Source organism: Epinephelus lanceolatus, chromosome 19 (assembly GCF_041903045.1).
Source record: "Epinephelus lanceolatus isolate andai-2023 chromosome 19, ASM4190304v1, whole genome shotgun sequence".
In the NCBI taxonomy this organism is placed as follows: Eukaryota; Metazoa; Chordata; class Actinopteri; order Perciformes; family Serranidae; genus Epinephelus; species Epinephelus lanceolatus.
Genome location: NC_135752.1, coordinates 36,286,987 through 36,308,668, shown reverse-complemented (window position 1 = coordinate 36,308,668; position 21,682 = coordinate 36,286,987). Strand labels below are relative to the sequence as shown.

The window sequence follows — 21,682 nt, the reverse complement described above, 5'->3', positions numbered from 1 at the left end:
AGATTTTGCCACGTTGTTACCGGCTTCTTCCTCTGTTACGCATTTAACGCTATTCAGCTTCCGGGTCAAAACCTGGGGCGGAAACTGTGGAGCATGCCCAGAGTGCCTCAGCCATTTTGGAGTAATTTGACCCCCAATCACATTATCTGGTTGTGTTAGTCCAACTTTCAGAAAATTCGATTTAGTACGATTTTTTTCATGTATTGTAAGGGTCCAGTTTTAGTCGGGCTAACACAATAAATTTGTTTTCTCTAGTGCCATGTAAACGCTCTAAGTGTTTGGTTTGTCCGTTCTGTATGGAGCTACATTAGGGTCAGAAGTTTTGTACTTGAAAAAATAAAATTTGAAACTGAAAATTCATGTGTTGATCTGGAATTTTGTAAAATACAACAATGTATTCAAAATAAAAATAAGTGTATGAAACGTTTTTTCAGGTTAAATATAATTTTGATTCACTTCGGTAACTCTTTTGAATGAATAATTTATTTTCACTTTTCACTTCCATATATATTTTGACATTTGAGGTCTTATTTTTTTCAGTTGCATGTTTTATCTTTTCAGATTCAGATCTTATTTTTTACAGTTTCAAATCTTATTTTTTCACTTTCAGATCTTTTTTTTTTTTCCAGTTTCAAATCTGTTTTTTGAGTTTCAGACTTTTGACCCTGATGTGGCGTGGGGGGCGTGGCATCAACTGAGAGGGTTGTGGAATCATGAGTGACAGTGCCTTCAGGGAATGTAGGAACTGAAAAAATTCTGACTCAACACTTACATACAGCATATTCATGTGACTGGCAGTGTAAAAATTGATGCCAGTGACAAACTTCCATTTAGAAATCTATTTTAGACAGTACTGAGCACCAATTGCTGTAAAAGAGCGATAAATTATGCCAGATTTTGCAGATCAACAGCCACATTTTAAGTGCTGATATGTCCGATTTCCACATAGCACTGTGAGCACAGCGTAGTGTCCGTTTTGCTTGCGATGATGGCATCCAGTCGGTCGGGTCAATCTGCTGGAGCCCATACATTCAGCACACAGGTGAGAAATGTTAACGAAGTTTTGGGAAATCATAACAAGTATTAAGGGGTCGTTTTTGTGACAACATACATTTTCACAGCTCCATCGTCACGGCCCTGTTGATGCTTCCACATCTAGACGTGTCCCCTGGATGAAACCTTTGAGCTTGGGGAAAAGGAAACAATCCTAAAACACCTCCCTACTCACCTGACCTGGCTCCAGGTGATTTTTGTGGCACCAGGTGAGTGTGCTGGATGTATGGGCTCCAGCAGATTGACCCGACCGACCGGACGCCATCATCGCAAGCAAAACGGACACTACGCTGCGTTCACAGTGCTATGTGGAAATCGGACATATCAGCACTTAAAATGTGGCTGTTGAACTGCAAAATCTGGCATAATTTATCGCTCTTATACCGCAATTGGTGCTCAGTACTGTCTAAAACAGATTTCTAAATGGAAGTTTGTCACTGACATGTTGATGCCACGCCCCCCACGCCACATCAGGGTCAAAAGTCTGAAACTCAAAAAACAGATCTGAAACTGAAAAAAAAAGATCTGAAAGTGAAAAAAAGATTTGAAAGTGAAAAAATAAGATTTGAAACTGTAAAAAATAAGATCTGAATCTGAAAAGATAAAACATACAACTGAAAAAAAATAAGACCTCAAGTGTCAAAATATATATGGAAGTGAAAAGTGAAAATAAATTATTCATTCAAAAGAATTACCAAAGTGAATCAAAATTATACGCTTATTTTTATTTTGAATACATTGTTGTATTTTTCAAAATTCAAGATCAACCCATGAATTTTCAGTTTCAAATTTTATTTTTTCAAGTACAAAACTTTTGACCCTAATGTAGCTCCATAGTTCTGGGCTACAGTAGAAACTTGGCTGTGCAACATAAGGGACTCGAAGACAAGAAACCGCTCCCTACGTAGCCATAAACCTGACTTACTGCTGAATTAGCAAACTTTCTGTTGCTGCCATCGCATGAGCCGCTCTCCTCTTATTAGATAGTCAGTTCAACGTCTGACTGGTTAGCACAAGCTAACAGAGCAGCAGCATCTAACATCCAACACCAAGCCAGTGCCAACAAAGTCACACAGACACCAAAGCAGGTTGACTCTGTCGTTACAAGCGTTAATAATTATGAGGTAATGTTAGTTCAGACAGCTCACACTCCCACAGTAGAAGCTGTAACCCATACAGTCTGTGGTGTGGTGTATTTGACAGAGGTGGCACTTCAGCGTGCTGAGATGACAATTTGCTAAAAGACGAAAGAAAATAGTTGGTAGATTCATTTTCAAATATTTCTGACTCATTATTAGCATCTTTGCTATTGATTTGGGAAGACACATGTTGTTAGGAGACCACACAAATAACTGATACCAAGGAACGCATGTTAAAGTATAACAATAATGTATCTGTACTGGGAGATGGAGGGAAGCTGAGCAGCATGATGGTGTTTAGCAATAATCGACTGAATAATCCCTGTTCAGGGGTCAGTTGTGTGAACACACACACTGATGGAGGCACAAAAACTTGTTACCATGGCAGTTATGACCGAGTGGAAATCTAAGTGCGTCTGTTGCAATTTTTAAAACTGAGAGTTAGGAACAGTGGTTTTACAGAAGTGTGCTGGTGTGTGTCATCGGAGGGTTTCTCTTGCTCAACATAAAAAAAAAAAAAATAAAAAAAAAACAGTAATTCATCTGTCATAAAGTTATGAGTCATAATGAAAGGCTGCTGCTAATGCCGGCTCATTCCCCTCTAATCGCAGCTCCTGTTAAAGCTGCAAAACACAGAAAGAGCCCAAAAGTGAGACCCTCACACACACACATACAGGTGTTACCTCAGGTGGTTAGCATACCAAACGTCTGTGTGTGTGTGTGTGTGTGTGTGTGTGTGTGTGTTTGTGCGTTTGTGGTGACGCATGTTTCCTGTAACACGGCTGACTTCCACCTCAAATAAGAAACATGTAAGACGGAGACATTTGGTATTAATGTTGGTTTGTGTTTGGCAAATGTTTTGTGTTATTAAATCCACTGACTTCAATAGATTTAAAGGCTTATTCTCACAACTGATATAGTATTGTGTTCGGTATAATCACAATCAGATGCTCACTGTGACGAATGTTACCAAATTAATGTGCATTTTTCAACAAATCTTTTTATTTAAGTGGAACAGAACAACATCTTTATTAATCGAGAGAAGGGGATTGTCTTTAGCTCACCAAAAAACATTAAAGCAGCACAAGAATATACCAACTATAGAACAAATATGGTAAGAAAAAAATCATCCAAGTATACTAGTGGACAGAAGTCCTTAACTACTCCTTGCTAAAATCAATAGACAACCCGATTGTGCATCATACCCTTAAAATAGGAATTGTGCAAATTTGCAGGAAAGCCCAATCAGTCTTTTTTCAGCATTGGCAGTATAAAAACAAAATCGGGGAGTGCAGCAAAATGCCGCCTGCCTACTTTTGTTTATACAGAATGGGCCTTTTTCGGGGCAATGGGGGGCGTGAGCAAGTGACAAAACGTGTAGCTCAGCGTGTGACGTAAACAGTGACGTGGGAGGGAAGCTGTGGCTGGTCAGTCCTTCGGCGATTCTCTCGTAAGTCGGCCCGTCCTTCACCGTCCCCGTCATCTGACGGTTAATGGCCTCTTCATTTGCGAGGGCAAGGAGGGTGCGCAATTCCTTGTCTCCCCAGTTGCTCATCTTTACAGCGTCTGTCAGGTTTGCGTTTCCCTCTTGCTACTATCCTGCTATCAGCTGTTTCCTGTTTATCCACCGCCAGTGGGTCACACGTGCGGCGTCATCAACAGCTCCTCCCACAAGTCATCAACAGCCCCTCCCGTGGCGGAGGGCTGCCTCGGTCTGTTTAAACTTAAAGGGTTCCGCAAATATGTCTACCCTACGTGGCGGAAAATTGGGCGCCTCAGATCAGCTCGCCTTTCCGCCTCTGTGTGTATAAACGCTTGCCGGCAAATTGGCCCGACATTCGTGGAAAATCTGGCAGTGTAAAAGAGGCTAAAGTGTGGGCCCAGTTTAGGAAGTCCTTTGGTCACAGAGACTTCTTTCTTCAGAGTCTAGTCACCTCTAACCATCTTTTCACCCCATCTCGATCTGACTCAGCGTCTTTGCTTTGGCACAGGAATGGCATCAGTTGGTTAAAAGACATGTTCGAAGATGACTGCTTTGTCTCTATCGATAAATTATCAGTACAACCCACCCAAATAACATTTTTTCCCAGTATTCACAGGTCAGATAAAAGCCTGTGTCCACCAAACACTTTCGGTATGGTACCTTTGGAACCAACAGTAACCCTTCAGACATGGTACCTAGACCCTAGTGTTTCCACCACAGACAGTCCTCTTAAATGTGGGCGGGGTTGTTGTCACTCACTGCTCCGTCCAGCACTCACTGTGTTTCCTCCTTTATCAGTCTGCACCTGGTTTATCGTCCACAGAACGAGGCTGCACGCCCACATTTTCAGAACAAAATAGAACAGGCTGCAGTGAGAGTCTCTCTCCATGGGATATTTAAAGACAAGTTAACGTTCCATCTTAAAAGTCCAGTGAATTAAGTTATTTTTTCTCCGACTACAGCTGCTCATTTTATACTTACCATTTACTAATAAAACTCTCCACAGTATGAACAGTGGTTACATGAGCCTCAAAACCAGACACAACTCAGCCCTGAGCAGAGTGACCGTCCTCTACTGACCAATCAGACTGCAGTGTTCACAGCTCCACCTTTTAGTACCAGATCTGTGTGCTAGGTACCCCAACAGAGGGGGGACCAAACATGGGGACGGTATAGAACGGTTCTATTGGTACCATCCACAACTTTTCACTCTGGAAACACAAAAAAAAAGATGTACTGAACTGAACTGAACCGTACTGCTCGATGGAAACGGGGCTTAAGGTAACCAAAATGCAACGATTCTTGGTTTCAGGTGATTCTACACTAATAAATACATAGTTATGAATATTATATCCCATTTCTGCCAATAGATGCCCCTAAATCCCACACACCAAACTTTCAGAGTCTCAAACTGAAGAAACAAAAGATGCGAGTTGTCTGTTAGGATGCTCATGGCTTCATCTCAGCTTCATCAGTCGTTCTGTATCCCAAATCACTTTCCTGTTAACTGTTTTTACCCCTGAGCCTGCAGTTCAGGTGACCAAGCCATGACGTCAAGTGGAACATTAAAACATGTAATCAGAGTTTTGCAAACTATTTCCAAGAGTGACTTATTCAGTTGGAAGCTGCTGAGAAGATGAAGCAGTTGTGTGCATTTCTGGAAAATATGGGAGTTTCAGAGAAGCTCAGTTGGCGGTCAGGGACTGAAGCAAGACATTTGAGACCTGCCTGGTTTTTGTTTTTTGGCATCTAAAATCTTTATTACAGACAGTAGAGATATCACAGATGACAGGAATTGGACTCAAACCAAGGACCTCGAACACTGTGATTCATGGTGGGCATCTTAACCCTTTAGCTGCAGGGGATTTTCAACAAGTTCACCATGAAGTACAACCAAGCCTCTGGTGCTGAAAAATTAAGCCAACATAAAGTGCCAAAAACTGCAGTTCCTCTAATGGCCACTTGTGGCTGGCTCTAAGAGCGAGTCAATCCTCAGTAGTCCCCCAAAAATGGTTTTAGTCTCTATAGAGAGCATTCAATACTCATGACAGCTGCATTCATGACAATTTTTTTTTTGGCGCCCATGTTAACAGGTTAGAACAGCCACATGGCCCGCGTAAGCAGTGTTGCTTAGGCGTGGTTCGGCTGCTGCTCAGCTGCGGGACATAGAGAATAGGAGTCCGTGTGACACGCACCGCAAATATAGACTGTGAAAGTGGTCTTTTGATAATAAATATGCCATCGTACCACCTTTAACTACAGTTCAATGTCTATATTTGTCACAGACATGAAAAATATACATATATATATTGTACCTCACTGACTGATGGTTCATGAAGCTTTATTTTCCACAATATTCTCTAAAGATACCATGAATGCACTGTAAGAGCTACAATGAAACAAAACAAAAACAAAATATTACATTTCTTTCTTAGCGTAACAAACCGGAGGCACACTGAGCTAACAGCAACATAGTGTATTTTCTAACGTCCACATGCTCATTTAAACTCACAGAAACCATTAAAAGATTTTATAAAGTAACACAATGTTAAACACAATATGAAATAAAATGTAGACAAACCTTGTGCCTTTATCAGCCAGGCGCTAAACCTTTACTGTCGTTACGTAGACGTATTAGTCTCACACTAACGGAACTGAATTCTTTCAAAACAAAAGCATCCGCCTTTACTTTTTAACTTCCTGGCTTTTGCCTTTCAAGATGAGAGCATGCATTTACAATTCAACTAACAAAATAAAAGCAAATTTAAATAGAATGTGGCGAAGGTCATTTACATACATATATATATATTTTAACAATGGGGGGAAGACATATTTTCAGGACTGTGTTGTTGAAAAAGCTGTGGCTTGCACTGCTCTATAACTTTGTAGAGTGCCAGCTTTTAATCGTGGAAATACAGTCCTGCAGCAGCAATGCTGTCTGTGTGAACACCGCAAGAGTGCAAGCTGCAGCAGTTCAATAAGGTGGACGTTAGATGGTGTGGCCCGAGCACCATCACATCAGTGTAGTTACTAGATGATGGTTTAAACAATCACTTCATTCATTAAATATGTGGCCTTTGCTGTGTCATATAGCTCCGCTACAGTTTATAAACCTAATAATTTCTTCTGATGTTACGAGCACTCTTTATTTATTCCACCATAAACACAGAGGGGACCCTGAACATACAGGTTTTTTTCTTTAGGTTGTTCACATGAGAAATGTCTGAAGGAATAAACTTGCTGAACTCAAATGGTTTGTATTAGAACAGATTCTCTAACTAAAAATGAAAGAAAAGTATAAATGAAACTTCAGCTATAATGTGAACTGGAACCATTGCCATGCCTCATGACTTTCCCAGGAGACTCCCGTTTTTCATTGCCTACTCCCGATATCCTCCCGTATGTCACAGTTCTCCTATATTTCTCCAGATTTATGACAAACTCCCACACCCTTTTTTCTTTTTCGATGTAACTACTGGCACTGTACAGCGTGTATTCGCCCTACGACTCTTGAAGTCTACTGTTTCCACATGGACAACAATACAGCCACACCAATATTCGTTTCCTGGTGTGCACGTGACTTAGAACGGACACACTCAGGACACACCTCGTCCTCCTCAGCGACTGAGAGATGGAGAAAGAAATGGAGAGTCCTAAGAGAAAGAAACACTGGAGGAAAAAATAATTCCCATTTCTTACAGAAAGTATTAAAGGACAGGGGAATGCATTTTGTAAAATCTGCCCCATTGATTTTTCCGTCAAGCACGGCGGTCACACGGTGTGAAGAAGTGACTGAATAAAAACTGATTCATTAGTTTATGCCAGAGATTCACGCAAAAAGGGAAATTTATTCTGTATTTTTTCCAGAGAATTAGAATGAAAACTCCCTGCTTTAATTTTGAAATCCTTCCTATTTTTGAGGTCTAATGGTTGGCAAGTACGACTAAAACAGGAAGTGAAAATAAAAAAATTACTTTGAGATGACTTACTCTGAATAAGTACTGCTTTCAATTTCTCATTTGATGCGTGGAGAAAGTGTACTGCTGCTGCTGCTGTGATTAATTTCTAGAACTGGTGTTTGACTGTTGGACTTATTATAGGAAACTGTGACAACAACTAAAGATGAATCAGAGCAAAACTCAAGTGCTCGTTGTCAGAGAACAAAAACTGAAAATGTAAATTTTAAATAAATGGAAAACTAAAACAAAACAAACCTACATTATAGCTGCTCAGTACATTCTCTCTTTTCTTTTACATTTTAACCTTCCCCTGTGTGTCTGAGCGACTCGGCCCACTTGTCCTGGATCAGTGGGAGTCAGTGAAGGATAAATATGAAGAGTGTGTGCTTCATGCATAAATTAATTCAGCACTGCAGCTGAACAATGATTTGACATCGCAGGTGTTCTCTACTGGGGCTTGGTTGGTATTTTGTTAGTTTCCACTGTGTGTGTGTGTGGGAACTTGTGTGGTCGACAAGTATCCCAGCATGCATTTCACATGAATCAGAGGTGATGGCAGACGATGTGAGCCAGACTGTTGCTGTGTCACTAAATTCTTTCATTTTAAGGCAACAAATTGACTGTCGAGATTTTCAGTATGTGGGTGATTTATTAAAGATATCGCCCACTGGAGAATTTGCGCCAGTGTTTTCAAAGATGCGAGCAGCAGCAGCTCTTCGGTAATTCAGCGGTGGCTCTGTTGTCTCTGTGGTGATTTAAACATGAGATGTAATAACTTTTAGAATATAAATTATGCCATGAATGTTGAAATCAAATGTTTGTTGCTGCCAAAATTGGTTTGTGTTGGGTAAAGTGTATGTTTTCAGTGATGATCATCCTCCAGTAGAATGAACCCTACTGGAGGATGATCCTCTGACTTTCAGTGAAGTGCCACCATGAGGTTTTTGGTTTCTCTGTGTGGTCATCAGTGAAATATCTCGACCACTATTGCATGGATTATGATGAAATGTGGTTCATCATTCATGTTCCCTTCAGAATCATTTGTTATAACTACGGTGGTCTCTGACTTTTCATCAGCAGCATTTTAATGTGTTCAACACTTTGGTTTATGACCAAATACCTGCAGAACTAAAGGCATTCCCATCGGTCTCAGCTGTAGCTGATGCTTTTATACACCCCTAATGTGCAATGCAGATGCTAAAGGCACCTTTTTGCATCCCTTTAACATCTGTATGTGACACACAGCGGTCTCCTGGGTGAAACTCGTAAAGCATGATTGTCAAGTAATCGTCAAACTGTTGGTTAGGTTTAGAAACTTAATGTGTTGGGCTGAATAAGTTCGCAACTGATTGTAAATACATCATGTGAGTGACGTCAGTGCATGATGACCACGTTCAAACAACATTGGATTTTGGTTTCACACGGGACACGAACAGTGGTCTCCTGGCTGAAAGTTTTGTTTGTCTGACCCATCCAACTCCTCTCCATCCCGCATTAGATGGACTTTCTCGCTCTTTATAGTTCATCAGTTTCTCTGAGAGTCGAATTATGCAGCAGCTGAAGTTAGCTGAAAGCCTTGTGCATCCCATAGAGATGCCAAATGGTGCCACTGGTGTCGGTATCAAATACCAAGAGGCTTGATAGAGCGTTGATTTTGGCGACCTGGTAATGAGGATAGGCTGACCCTTCTGACTGCCTATGGTTGCTGTGCAGCTTACGAGGTTATTTTATCTATGTATTTGTGCATATCTTTCAGGATAAATGGGTGATTTTTTTTCCCCCAGGAGATATTTACTACTCAGTCCACTCCTCCATTGTTACCTCCGCCAAGGAGGTTATGTTTTCGCCAGCGTTGGTCTGTTTGTCAAGAATACATAAAGTTTATTGGGTGACTGAATGGGGGTTTTCCTGACTCAATGACACAGTATGTACAAGACGCTGCTGTTGATTACAACTCCCTCCCAACTTGAATAAATACACCACAGTGTCTCCATGGTGAAGGTATATATAACCTAATAATAATGATAGTGATGCAAATAACCTAATTGTGATGCAGGCTGCAAAATCTGATGCGGAGAGGGAGGGAATATCACCTGCTTGGCGGAGGTCTGCACTAGGCATGTGCCAGTATGAGATTTTGAAGGTATGATAACCGTGGGCAAAAATACCACGGTAATCGGTAGTAATAATAATAATAATAATAATAAAACAGGCGTCGTCCTATTTTTGTGCTCTACACTTTAAAACGGTAGGCTAATATTCATTTGACCGTTCATGAGCGACAGCACGTACCAGGCATCTCCTGTCAGTGCAACGCATCATCACACCAGTTGTTTAAATGTGTAATATAGACCCGTTAAAAGTAATAGAGCCATTTCTTAACTTCGCGATGGTCACTCCGCCCACCAGCTTGTTTAGCTCCTCGTCGTTGCGGACAGCCAGCTGCCGGTGACGGGGATGATACGGGTCTTCTTTTTGTCGCGGGCAGCGTTTCCAACCAACTCCAGGATCTCAGCGGTCAGATACTCCAGCACAGCCACCAGGTAGACGGGGGCACCGGCACTGACACGCTCCGCATAGTTTCCATTGCACAGCAGCCTGTGAACACGGCCCACTGGGAACTGGAGCTCAGCACGGGAGGAGCGGGTCTTTGCCTTTGCTCTGGGGGTTCTTCTGATAGCCTAAATGGTCCCACACCACCAACTTCGTCCTTTTCGCCGGTGGGAAAAGTTCAGCTTCGCCTCCTCCAGCCATGTTTGCAGTTTGCACGTGAGTGGATTTACACTAATTACTGACGTACTGACTGACTGACTGAGGCTGCCCCCCCAGTAATTGTGCTGACTGCAGCGGCTGCACATGCATGATTTCAGAGTGTGTGCCAGGTGAAATGTACGACTGGCACAGAGTTATTTCTGAGTTTTGAGTTCCTGAAGTTCCCATTTATGACCCGTAACCCTTATGACCGTACCATTTATACCGTCGGCCTTTACCGTCGGAACGGAAAATGGGCGGTTAGTGACACTGTGACATTCTTTTACCGTGGTAAACCGTGACGCCGGTAACCAGCACGTGCCTAGTTTGCACTCTCTGAGTGCTTTTCTAGTTAGTCCACCATGGAGGTTGAAGTTGACCTTAAATGTTCTGTGTGTAGGATTTAGTGGCATCTAGTGGTGAGGTTGCAGATTGCAACCAACTCAAACTTCTCCAAGCATGTAGGAGAACTACACGAATGGTCCTATGTAGAGCCAGTGTTTGGTTTGTCTGTTCTGTGCTACTATAGAACAACATGGCGATCTCTGTAGACGAGGACGCGCTCTGTATGTAGATATAAACAGCTCATTCTATGCTAACGAAACCACAACGATTCTTAAGCTGAGTTCAGACCAATGATCTGGACGAGCCGAAACCATTTTAGAATGTCTGAGCTCGACTCAAGCCAGCTGATGGTGTCACCTTCAACTCTGGTTTTAGAACCTGTTTCAACAGCCAGTCGGCTTGTCGAGAAGTCCTCTGGTCAAGTCAAAATGACCACAGACGGCGTGTTGGCTTGTTGCGGCAGGTGTTTTGTCTCCGCCGAGCCCTCTGTTTCTGTCCTCATGGTGTGCTGGTCTCGGATAGTGGTACGGTGGGGGATGTATGTAGGCTTTAGATTTAGAGAATCCACACTTAAATGAAAGTGCTGTTGTTTGAATAAACAGAGTGTTCTGTTCCTACATGAATTAATGACTGGTTAAGGTCATCACACATTGACTCTGCTTGGCGCTCTGCTGCTCTGAGAGTGTGTAGTTCTGAATAACTGAAAGGTACTGTACATTCCAACAGAATTCAGCTATCCATTTTCTAAATGCTTTTTATCTGAAATTTACATTACAGTGACACTAGTGTAGTCACTGGTCCTCCTGTTCTTTGCAGCATGAGCTTCTGAGTTCAGCTTGACAGGTTCAAACTCCCGAGGATGTGAGTTCAAACTGTGTTGACAAAGTTCCATTCTTTCACCATAAACATGCAGGTTCATTAATGACTTTAACATTCAGCAGCTCTGCAGTATATCAGCACCAACTCTCACCCAGTCTGGCAGTAAATCTAGAATAGGTGGAGCTGCTCTCAGAGGTTTCTCCCCAAATAAAAGCATCCAGCAGTTAATTAGTGTGAATCAGTGAGTCAGAAACAGCTTTTGAAACAGTAGCGTCTCTATGACAACATGGGAAACCTTTGCCCACATCAACAGTGTGCAGCCAACCCCGCTGGTGTCTCACGCCAGTCAACAACATCAAACTGCGAGCAGTAGCTTCTCAGTCAGGTGACAGCTCAACTTCTTGTTTGTGCTTAACAGCTTAATGCACACTGAGTGAGTATGATGAGGCAACAACTGGAAGTGTTTGAGCTCAGAAGAGGTATTTCCACTTCCAGCAGTATTTTAGTCTGAGCTTATTTACTTAACATTTCTAAGAGGTGGTGAAGTAATAGCTGGCAAATATTAGACGCTTGTAAATAAGCAGGTGTGATGGAGGAACACAGAGGAGGGTGGGAAGACATGGAGGATGACATGAGACATGAATGGTTGGTTTCTGTCACATTATGACGTATCGTCGTGTAAGCAGAGGACGTGCATATCTCGGTTAATGACTTAAACAGAAAATTCAAATAATCTCACCGATTACTGAAATTTGACCCACAAGGTCCATAAACACTCCGTCTCTTCTGTCTTTGCGTCAATAAAAGAAATAATGTCTATTTGTTGTGTTGTAGATTAACTGGTTCACGCAGTAGCTCGATCACCACACTTTGACTGTTTATCTCTGTTGTTAACTGGTCTGTACACACACACACACACATCTGCACACACACAGCTGTAAAGGTCAGTTATTTAAGGAGCTGCTGGTCACAGAGGTCAGTGGTGATAGTCGTTGCTCTGCCTCTTATCTGTGTGTAAACATGTCTGAAGGTAGATGATGTTTCCCAGAGGACAGTGGTCTTTATGTGTCAGTGACCAGGTCAAACATGTTACATGAGGAGTGGAGCATCCAGATACAAGTGGTGACCTTAATCACACTCATTAACTTGGATCAACCCAATCGTTAGAAAAAAATTTGGCATTATGAATTTCTGCAAACCACAGGCACATTAAACTGCATTATTTTGTCAGGAATACATTCAAACAATTCTCAAACGCCACTGTGATGTGGTGGCAAAAAACGTTCAGGTCAGGTGGCTCAAATCCCGCTGGAAAATACTGAGATAGGTTGGTGAAAAACTTGGTGAAAACTAAGTCCCAAAGCACAAACGCTAGGGAAATACCACAATATGTCAGTGAAAAACGTCCAGGTTTTGTGGCAAAAATGTCACAGGGAAACGCCTTAATGTGTTGATTAAAATGTTGGGGTTTGTTGGGAATAGAATGATGTTACGTGTTTTACTATAAGTTGTGTTTCACTATATAAGTTTTAGATGTGTGAACAATGAGAATACTGAGATGATTTCAGCTGATCTGAATGTGTTTGCTTTGCAGAAGTGGAGAAGTACAGGAGAGGAAGAGACATGAAGTCTGAGGAGCACATACCGCAATGCTTAGATAATTAATTTCATATATGGTAAAAAGAATAGAAAGTGATATACAGATAGTAAGGTACAGCACGTGTAGGGAGTTGTGTTGTTCTCTTGTCTTTCAAAACAGGAACCACGCCCCCACCGCCAGCGGGAAGGAGTCAGATTAACACGAGGCAGGGGCGTGGTGTGGTGAAGGAGGAAGTGGAACTGCCAATGAGAAGAGGACAACGCCTTGCGTGCACAATGACACTCTGTTACGCTCAAATATACTGGGTCAGGGAAAGGACAGGAGGTCAGACTTCGTGAACTGACACACCTTTGTTGTTCGTCAGGGACGTGAAGTTGAGACCCAGAGCTCTGTAATTTTATTCCTTTACTGCTTAATAAACTACATTAACTGAGACCGAATATCTTCTCCTATTGCTTCATTAAAGAACACGCAGGACTGAGCTCACACATAGCACATTAGAGAGTAGGATGGGACTCCTAGTCCATCAGGTTCCATGGGTCAACGCTGATTGGAAATACCGTGATGTGCTGGTGAAAAAAGTCCAGGTTCCGTGGCTCATGGTGTGTTCGTTTTGTACTCGAAGGTCAGAAATTCCCAGTTCCCAGTCAGAAGTTTAAACTCGAAAGCACACTGAGATCGGATTTCCGACTCGGAAACTCGGAGCAACTGCATCAACGGCAACTTACGAATTCAAGATGGCTGCCGGTCACATACATAGCACGTAAACACTCTGCTACAGTACTGTTTATAGCAATTTTATCTTACTTGTTTTACATTAGGTTAGCCTCATCTGCAGCGTTCATCAGTTGGAGTGCATGTTTTGAAGCTGTCAATACTCCGAGAGTGCAAGGGCAACAAAGGCTTTCTTGCGGGCGTCCATGTTTTTTTCCGACTTGTTCATCGTTGTCAACTAGAATTCAAAAACTGCTGTCAACTCGGAGGTGACGTCATTCCCACTTCTGACCTCCAAGTACCAAACAAACGCACCATCATATGCCAGTGGAAGATGCTGTGATGGGTTGAAAAAAAACTGCCAGGTTCTGTGGCACAAACGCTGCTGGGAAACACTGAGTGTGTCAGTGAAAACTGTTGCTGCTAAAAACACCTAGGTTCGATGCCACATAAACCAGTGGAGATGACGTTAAGGGTTGCTAAAAAAACACAGCTGTTATTGTTTGTTGGTTTGAACAGTGGTCTGCCACTTGGCAGAGATCTGAGATTACATCAGTATAGGAAGGTTGATATGATAAATCTGAAATGTACAAATGTGACAGTGTGCATGTCTCAACACATGGACATGATGCATATATTTATAATTTCAATTGCGAAGTTTTACTCTGCATTCTCCAAAGAATCATAGGAACTAACGTTACTTGTACCTCGTACTCGAAATGCTTAAAACAAGCTGGTACCCTGTGAAAATTCAGTGTTTCCTGATTTCTTTTCACTCTCTTCTTCCAGTTAAGGTTGGGCTCTGTTTTGCTGAAGGCCATCCCGGAGCCGGCGGAGGCAGTGAGAGAGTTACTGATCCACAGCCTGCAGAGGGGAAACACACTGGAACACCACAACCAGAAACTGGAGGACGAGAACCAAAGACTGAGACGAGAACAGCAACGCATCACTGCAGAGTAAACACACGCAAAACACAGAAGAACCAAAGTCTCCTCAGCTCCAAACCAGAACCAGGCGGGTCGGGATGATTTCCACATTGGAAAAATCCTGAAGTTTCATTATTACCCTCTGAAAGTTTGGGGAAAATTTTGTTAATAAGATTATTTTGGGAGATATAAGGGCACGAGAGTGCGAATGCAGGACTTTTACATGTAGTGTAGTAATTTTAGTGTCATGTTACTACTTTTACTTTAGTAAAATATCTGAATACTTCTTCTACCATTGTTGAAATGAAACTTCTGAAATACATCTGTGTACAGTTATGTCTGAACATACAAAAACATTGCCTAAAATCAACAAAAAAATATTTAAAATCAGGAATTACATGATGATAGAATGATTCAGTTAGACTGTAACTACTTTGTGGTTTGTAAAGAAAAGGGTTAAGTCAAGTTTTACATGTGGGAACCCTGCACAGCCCACTCTGGCATCAGGGTTAAAATCACAAGTTTTAAGTTCCCTTAAAATCCATCACATTGAGTTATTACCCAACTCATGTAACAGTGTGTGGGGAGGGGCCGTCATCCTGTAGCTGTACGTCACTTTGAGCTATGAACTGATGTCACAGCTGTGAGTGTGAGTTGATCACAGTCAGTGAAGTATGAGGAGCCGCTGTGATTCACATGACTCAGCATTAGTTATTTTAATGTAAAGGATAAGGCAAGTGTTGTAATATATTTGTGTTATAGTCGACAAATCACATGAAAGGATTCAAACCAACCATGTGTTCGTCTGTCTCTCAGTACTTTCTGACTTCCTGTCTGTGGCTCTCAGCTCCAAGCTAACTGGCTCCTACTGAAGACAGAGTTCTCTCACACTTGCCCCGTTTAGCAGTCACACTCAGGTGTGCACCAAAACAACTGGGCCAAGACCTTCTTGAAGAGGTGGTCTCAGTCTGGTTCCAAAGGAACTCTGGTGCGGTTGGTTTGTGGTGAGAAGGTGTTCCGACCTGGATGTGAAGCAACGGCAGTCACATGACACATTGTTTGGGTTAAACATGAGCATGTTACAGTCCTGGAGGATTATTAATGTGCACCTCCTCCTGTACTGCCTTAATATGCACATTCAGCACATCCAATGCATCAAAACATTGTTTTCTAGTTGGAGCCGCGCCTCGTTTTCAAACTGTATGCTTTGACTAAAATGAACAATGACAGCAATATAGTCCACGATGAGCAGCGCTAAAATCAACCTGCGTAGTTGTCCCTCCATTGTGACATTAGAAAGTGTCACATTTATCTTGCAAGTGTACTCTTCTTCAACGTTTGCTTTACTTCCTGGATTTTTCCCGCGTGGAAATTCTGACCAATCAAGAGCAGCTTTCATACACAAGGCATTTGATCTGGTCCTTTTGTAAATGCTGCTGTGAAAACATGAACTCTAGGCAATTATACAACTTTGGAGCAAAATTAGTCCCTGATTCAGACCAAAGGAGACGACTCTAGGTCTGAGAGCACCCTAAACACTTTAAAAGCAAGTTTCATGTCTAAAAAGTCTCAGCTGGTCAGTTTTTAACAAACAAAGAGGAAGAGGATTTGTTGGGAACTATTTTCAGTGGTGGATTAATCCACATTTGTAATAAAAGGAATTACACAGTTAATACTTTTGTTGGTTTGGATGTTTTCGTTTGATTTGTTGACAGTAAGAAAAGTATAGAATATCACCAGACTTTACTTTAAAGATCTTTTTATTAAAAAACAAGACCTGCTTTGAAGTTAATACCCAGGGCCGCTCAACTCGTGTGATTCATGGCTCTGTAATCGCTCCCTCGACTGCTCTATCCATCACTGATCAGCAGCAGAGGTGTAATGTTGCTAAAAGGAAACATTTGTGTACTTTTCATGTCATCCAGGGGAAGGTTTCAGTCACTGATGAAGTGTGAGCTCCAGATAATAAGACGTGTGTGTGTTTCTGTATATTACAGACTGAAGCGCTATGCTGGTGGTAAAGAAGCCTTGGAGGCAGAGCTGTACTCTCGCTTTGTTTTGGTCCTGAACGAGAAGAAAGCAAAGATCCGCAGTCTGCAGGAAACTGTGACACACCTGCAGGAAACCAGGTATACTACACACTTATATTTGTTTACCCTGTCATCCTGTAAATCCCCTAAATATGAGCTTTACTAAACAGTACTTTGAAGTGGTGCCAGGTTTTTCTAATGAACAACTGTTTTGCGCACAAAGTCCTGCAAGTAATATTTTAATCATGTTTTGGCCTTACTGCATTTTGCAAGAGAAAAAAAAAGATTTAAAATCGTGAATTGGCCCCTAAGCTTGAAAAAAAAAAAATCACAATGATGATTTTTGGGCTTTATTACACAGCCCTACCTTCAACTGCTATGTTACTGACATCTCAACTGCTGTCATTTTTTAGAATTTGACTGTAACAGCATTCAGTACTCACACACCAGCTGGCTGTCATGTTTAAAATGAAAACACTGACGGGGGCCGATTGTGTGGGAAGAACTGCAAAAACAAGGGTGCAGGTGCTAGCTGACGGCCCAACATTGACCAGCACCTGGCTGTCGGCTTGGTGTGTCAGGGCTGTAGTCAGCCCTTGACAGCTTATCTTTGACTGATTCAGCATGTTGAATCGGTGTTGGAGACGGTGGAGCCTGTCACTTAGAGAAATCACCCTGATTGGCAGTTTAGCTCAGCACACGAGACGAGAAACTGAAGTGAGGAACGTAAACAAATGGCTAAACATCAGGAGGGAGTGAGACCAAACAATCTTGTTACATATGGTAAGATTATGTTTTTAGTCATGGAGCGCTTCAGCAGCAGCGGTTCGTAATTGTTTGTGCTATTGTTCACTGGTGCACGGTAAATATAATTTGTTCTTTCGATCAGGTTATGTTGATAATGTGCTAACTGGCTAACTAGCATCTTGAATCTGTCCTGTTGGTCTTTTGGTTTCCCTTTTAGAATGACGAATACAGACCACTGCCACCTGCTGCTATGGAGAGTAGTTTCCTCTTACACAGTCGCAGAATGTACATGCTAGTTGGTTGTAGTCTTTGTGGTGTGTTCAAGTGCAACTTTTTGGCTGAGGCAGGCAGCATGAGGTGATGCAACAGTCGGCCTTTGTCGCCACTAGTTCTTCGATTTGAGTTTGGTGTGTCTGGGCCTTAACATTTGTGACTTTAAGAATAATCCCTGCTCATCTGTTTTCATCACTTTCACATCTGCTGAAGCCCACTGCAGTGATAACCTTCGACTTATAAATCAGCTTCTTTCATATACATATAAGTTAAGCTGCATTCAGTGCTCACATTTTGACTGATACTTCAAACCTTTTCAGAGCTTTAATTGCCACCATAACTTCTCTGGTGCTTTAACTGTAGCTCTCAACATCTGGTAAATTACAAACATTTAAATAATTTCAATTTTACATTGCTAAAAACAAGAGAACTGTTTCACCTGCAGATTTTCAACACTTGTCTATAGGTCTGTACCCAAATTAGATTTTTTTGTTCCAACTAGATACAAAGATTTCTTTGTTTTTGTCTCTTCTAGAGACAGTATACCCTGGCTCCAGCGTTTACATCAGTCTCTTGAATCCTGCACCCTCAATACTTAAGGTTGACATTGTGGCAGGCTGCTACAAATAAATGAATGTATGGAGACATTAAATAATGCACACTGACTGAAGAAGAAAAAAAAAGATTGCTCAACTTGAAAAATTTCAAGTTGACTGAGGGTTCACCAACGGATGGTTCATCTCATCGACTCTCAGGGATCACTTTTCTAATTGCTCAATAAATTGCTCAAGACTTTTTGACGTCTGTTCCTGTGATCACTGCAATTCTCCGATTCATCTCTTTTGTTGCAAAAGTCATGTGATATTTAATTATTGTTTAATTCATTTTAATTAAAGTCTGATGATTATTATCTTAACTATCATGTCTCATGTTCTTTGACTGAAATGAATCATGTACTCTCTGGTCTCTGTTGTAGTTCTGAGGGACAGAAAAAAGGGGGTTCAGAAAAGTCAGAGCGGACAGCAGGTCAGGAGGAAGATGATTATGGAGGAAGTACTGATGAGGAGTCAGAGGAAGCACACGCGACTGCAGCCTCCACTTCATCGACACAGGGTAAGATCTCTATCAGCGAAGCCTCTTAGCTTCCAGCCTGGGTTTCCTCAAACTTAACCCCTTAATGTGAATCATCAAAGTGAACTTAGTTGTTTGTGTCCTCTCACACATATAGCTGCATCAATTTATCAATGAGTTGTGAATTAAATTGGTAAATTTGAGTACATTTTAAAGAAAAAAAAAAGGTCAAATTCTCTGATTTAAGCTTCTTAAATTTTAATATTTTTTGGTTTCTTTCCTCCTCTATGACAGTAAACTAAATATACTTAGGTATATTCTGGTGATCCACTGACTAAGTGAGCTTTAGCGCCTCATCTCAAAATGCTATTCATGCAGAGGTGGTGAAATTTTAATGTTTTGTCATGTAAATGTTCTGCCATTTATTTTTTGTCAGCTTTTCTGACAGACAGCTAACTAGCGGCACACTCATGGCAATTACCGCAGGTAACCAAGCGGCAGCATCCAAAGCTGGAAAGTGAAGCCAACACAGAAGTGCCAAAAACTGCAGTTCCTCTAATGGCCACTTGAGACTGGCTCCAAGAGTGAGTCAATCCCCACAGACCCTAATGTTAATATGTCCAACTTTACAGCAGAAATAAACATGTTTACAGCCTGGTACAAAAAACTGTTGTGGTCTCTATAGCTAATTTCCACCTTCATGACAGCTGTACAGGGGGTGAATTTATTTATAACTCACCTGTGTACATTTTATTAAGGTTTAAAGTTACGCATAATTAAAGTCGGGCTGCTTTGAGTGACAGGCTGTCTGAGGTTAGTGCCCACCCCTCGCTCCTCCACAGCTCCAGCCTCTCACTCAAATATTGTCACCTCTGGCTCAAAAACATAAAGACATCAGTGGCTAAAATGTTGAACTCCAGACTTCAAAATGGGAGTCCACAAATCCGTGAGTGACGTCACAATAGCTGCGGCCATCATTTTTACAAACTACGCTTGTACCGCCATCCTGATGACAACATGGTCTCGCTGCGGCACATCGTGGCCACGTTCCAATCTCCCCCAGGTACCCACAGTGAGTAAGCAGCTCAGATTTGAGCCGCAAAACTCCTTTAGCACTTTTAACTATGTTAGCACCAGCAGCTGTGCTAACGCTGCTAATGGCAGCTAACAGAAGCTAACTATGCTAAAGGGGGTTTGTGGCTCAAAACTGAGCCGCTTGCTCACTGGGGTGACCTGGGGGCAGACCAGAGGGTAGGCACAATGTTTCCACAGCAACAGTGTTGGGTTGGGATGATCAGTAACTGCTGAATGAGCGGCGCTGCTAGCTTATGTTAGCTCCCACCAGACCTGGGTGATGCGCAGTGCAGTTAACTGAAGAGTAGCAAAATTAACCTATAGACTGACATGCACAACCGGTCAAAAATATTCTCTGCTGTTAACCGTTGACATGCCTACTATTTATACAACAAGGGCGTAGCCGTGAAAATGTCAACTGCGTCGGCTTTGAACTGGCTTTTCACCAAGTGTAAGATGGGCTCTTTATGTTTTTAAACGTAAACTGCTCTCTCCTGTGTTGCATGATTTTGTGCCTGAGCCTCCGGATGTGTCTCTTGCCTTTAAAGGATATTTTTAAAGTGTTTTGACTGGCTTCCAGCTCATGATTGATAACTCAAGAGGGCAATTTTAACAATTGAATCATGTTCCAACTCCACAGCAGCTTGCTCCACTGATGAGCCCCCATCGTCTGGTTAAAGTGCTGCTAATCAGTAACATCAAGTAAAAGCATAAACTCCCCAACTTGCCACACACTTTCAGCACTGTGTCAAAATTCCTTAAAAGGGGAACTCTTCCAGGAGCAGCAGTTACAGGCAAAACGGTCATGACCTTGTCTCAGTCATACTTTTTAAGTGAACATACAGACAGTTATGGAGTAAGTTTTTCAGGCGGGAACTCGACAGAAAGTGCTTCATCCTGTCATATAAACGAATAAGTCAACATGAAATCACTTATGGCAGAAAATTGCAGTTGCAGGTGTTCTGCCTTTCACGGCTGATGGGAAACACCTGCTGTGACATCACTGATTGAAGTGTGGGCAAATATGAGACATGTGTCACAACACACCGGTAATTAGTGCCACAGCGTTGTAAAAAAAAAAAAATGCAAAATGTGTTTTTATTGTAAAGAATTTCACATTAAAAGTTACACTGTGTAAAATATGACTTAATATTATATGTCTGGGAGCTGTTGTCATGAGAGCTGAGTGTGTTTGCACCATTGCTGAGACCTTCTGTGTTTTTCATGCCCAGAAAGTAACCATGACATCACTGCAGAGTTATGTAATGCAGAGTCGTGGGCCTCCGCGAGCTGACATCCCAAAACACCTTTAAATACAAGCAGCTTCATAACGTTGACGTTTCACTTCATCAACCTCCAGACTTGTGCTCCCAGATGGGCCTGGCTGTGATTAATGTGCCACCAGCAGGAGGGTGGATGTATGTGGTGTAGGTGTGTGTTACAGTAAGAGCATAAGTTACCCATCATGGAGCTGAACTGTGCTGTCAGACGGAGTTTTAGGGGAGTTTTTGCCCTCCTCTCAGCTGTTTACATCCCTGATTTTTCCACTTTCTCACATATGTTAAATCGACCGCAGCCAGGTTGGGTTCGTTTTGATACGTCAAGGCTTTTTTCGGCAACGTAGGTGTCCCTGTTCTCCGGGCCTTCCCCTCCATCTGATGAGGGAAAGCTTGCAGGATGTGTGTTGTCTCTGTTGCC

General features: G+C 42.0%; 1 protein-coding gene and 1 long non-coding RNA gene across 3 annotated transcripts in view; both read left to right on the top strand.

The window, feature by feature from the left end:
- LOC117269545 (DNA repair protein XRCC4-like) overlaps positions 1–21,682 on the top strand; it is a 56,041-nt gene that overhangs the window by 12,717 nt on the left and 21,642 nt on the right. Inside the window, exons 4-7 of one of the 2 annotated variants that reach the window (XM_033646619.2) lie at positions 14,653–14,819; positions 16,787–16,918; positions 18,816–18,952; positions 19,397–19,562. In XM_033646619.2, the coding sequence (XP_033502510.2) occupies positions 14,653–14,819; positions 16,787–16,918; positions 18,816–18,952; positions 19,397–19,431 (471 nt within the window). In that variant the 3' untranslated portion in view covers positions 19,432–19,562. Of the gene's footprint in view, positions 1–14,652; positions 14,820–16,786; positions 16,919–18,815; positions 18,953–19,396; positions 19,563–21,682 lie in introns of those variants that run through there. The other variant, XM_078161898.1, reaches the window with a different exon arrangement.
- Positions 1,688–13,589, top strand: LOC144458723 (uncharacterized). Its single transcript, XR_013488110.1, has 2 exons — positions 1,688–10,753; positions 10,960–13,589. It is a non-coding gene; the product is annotated as an uncharacterized LOC144458723 (long non-coding RNA).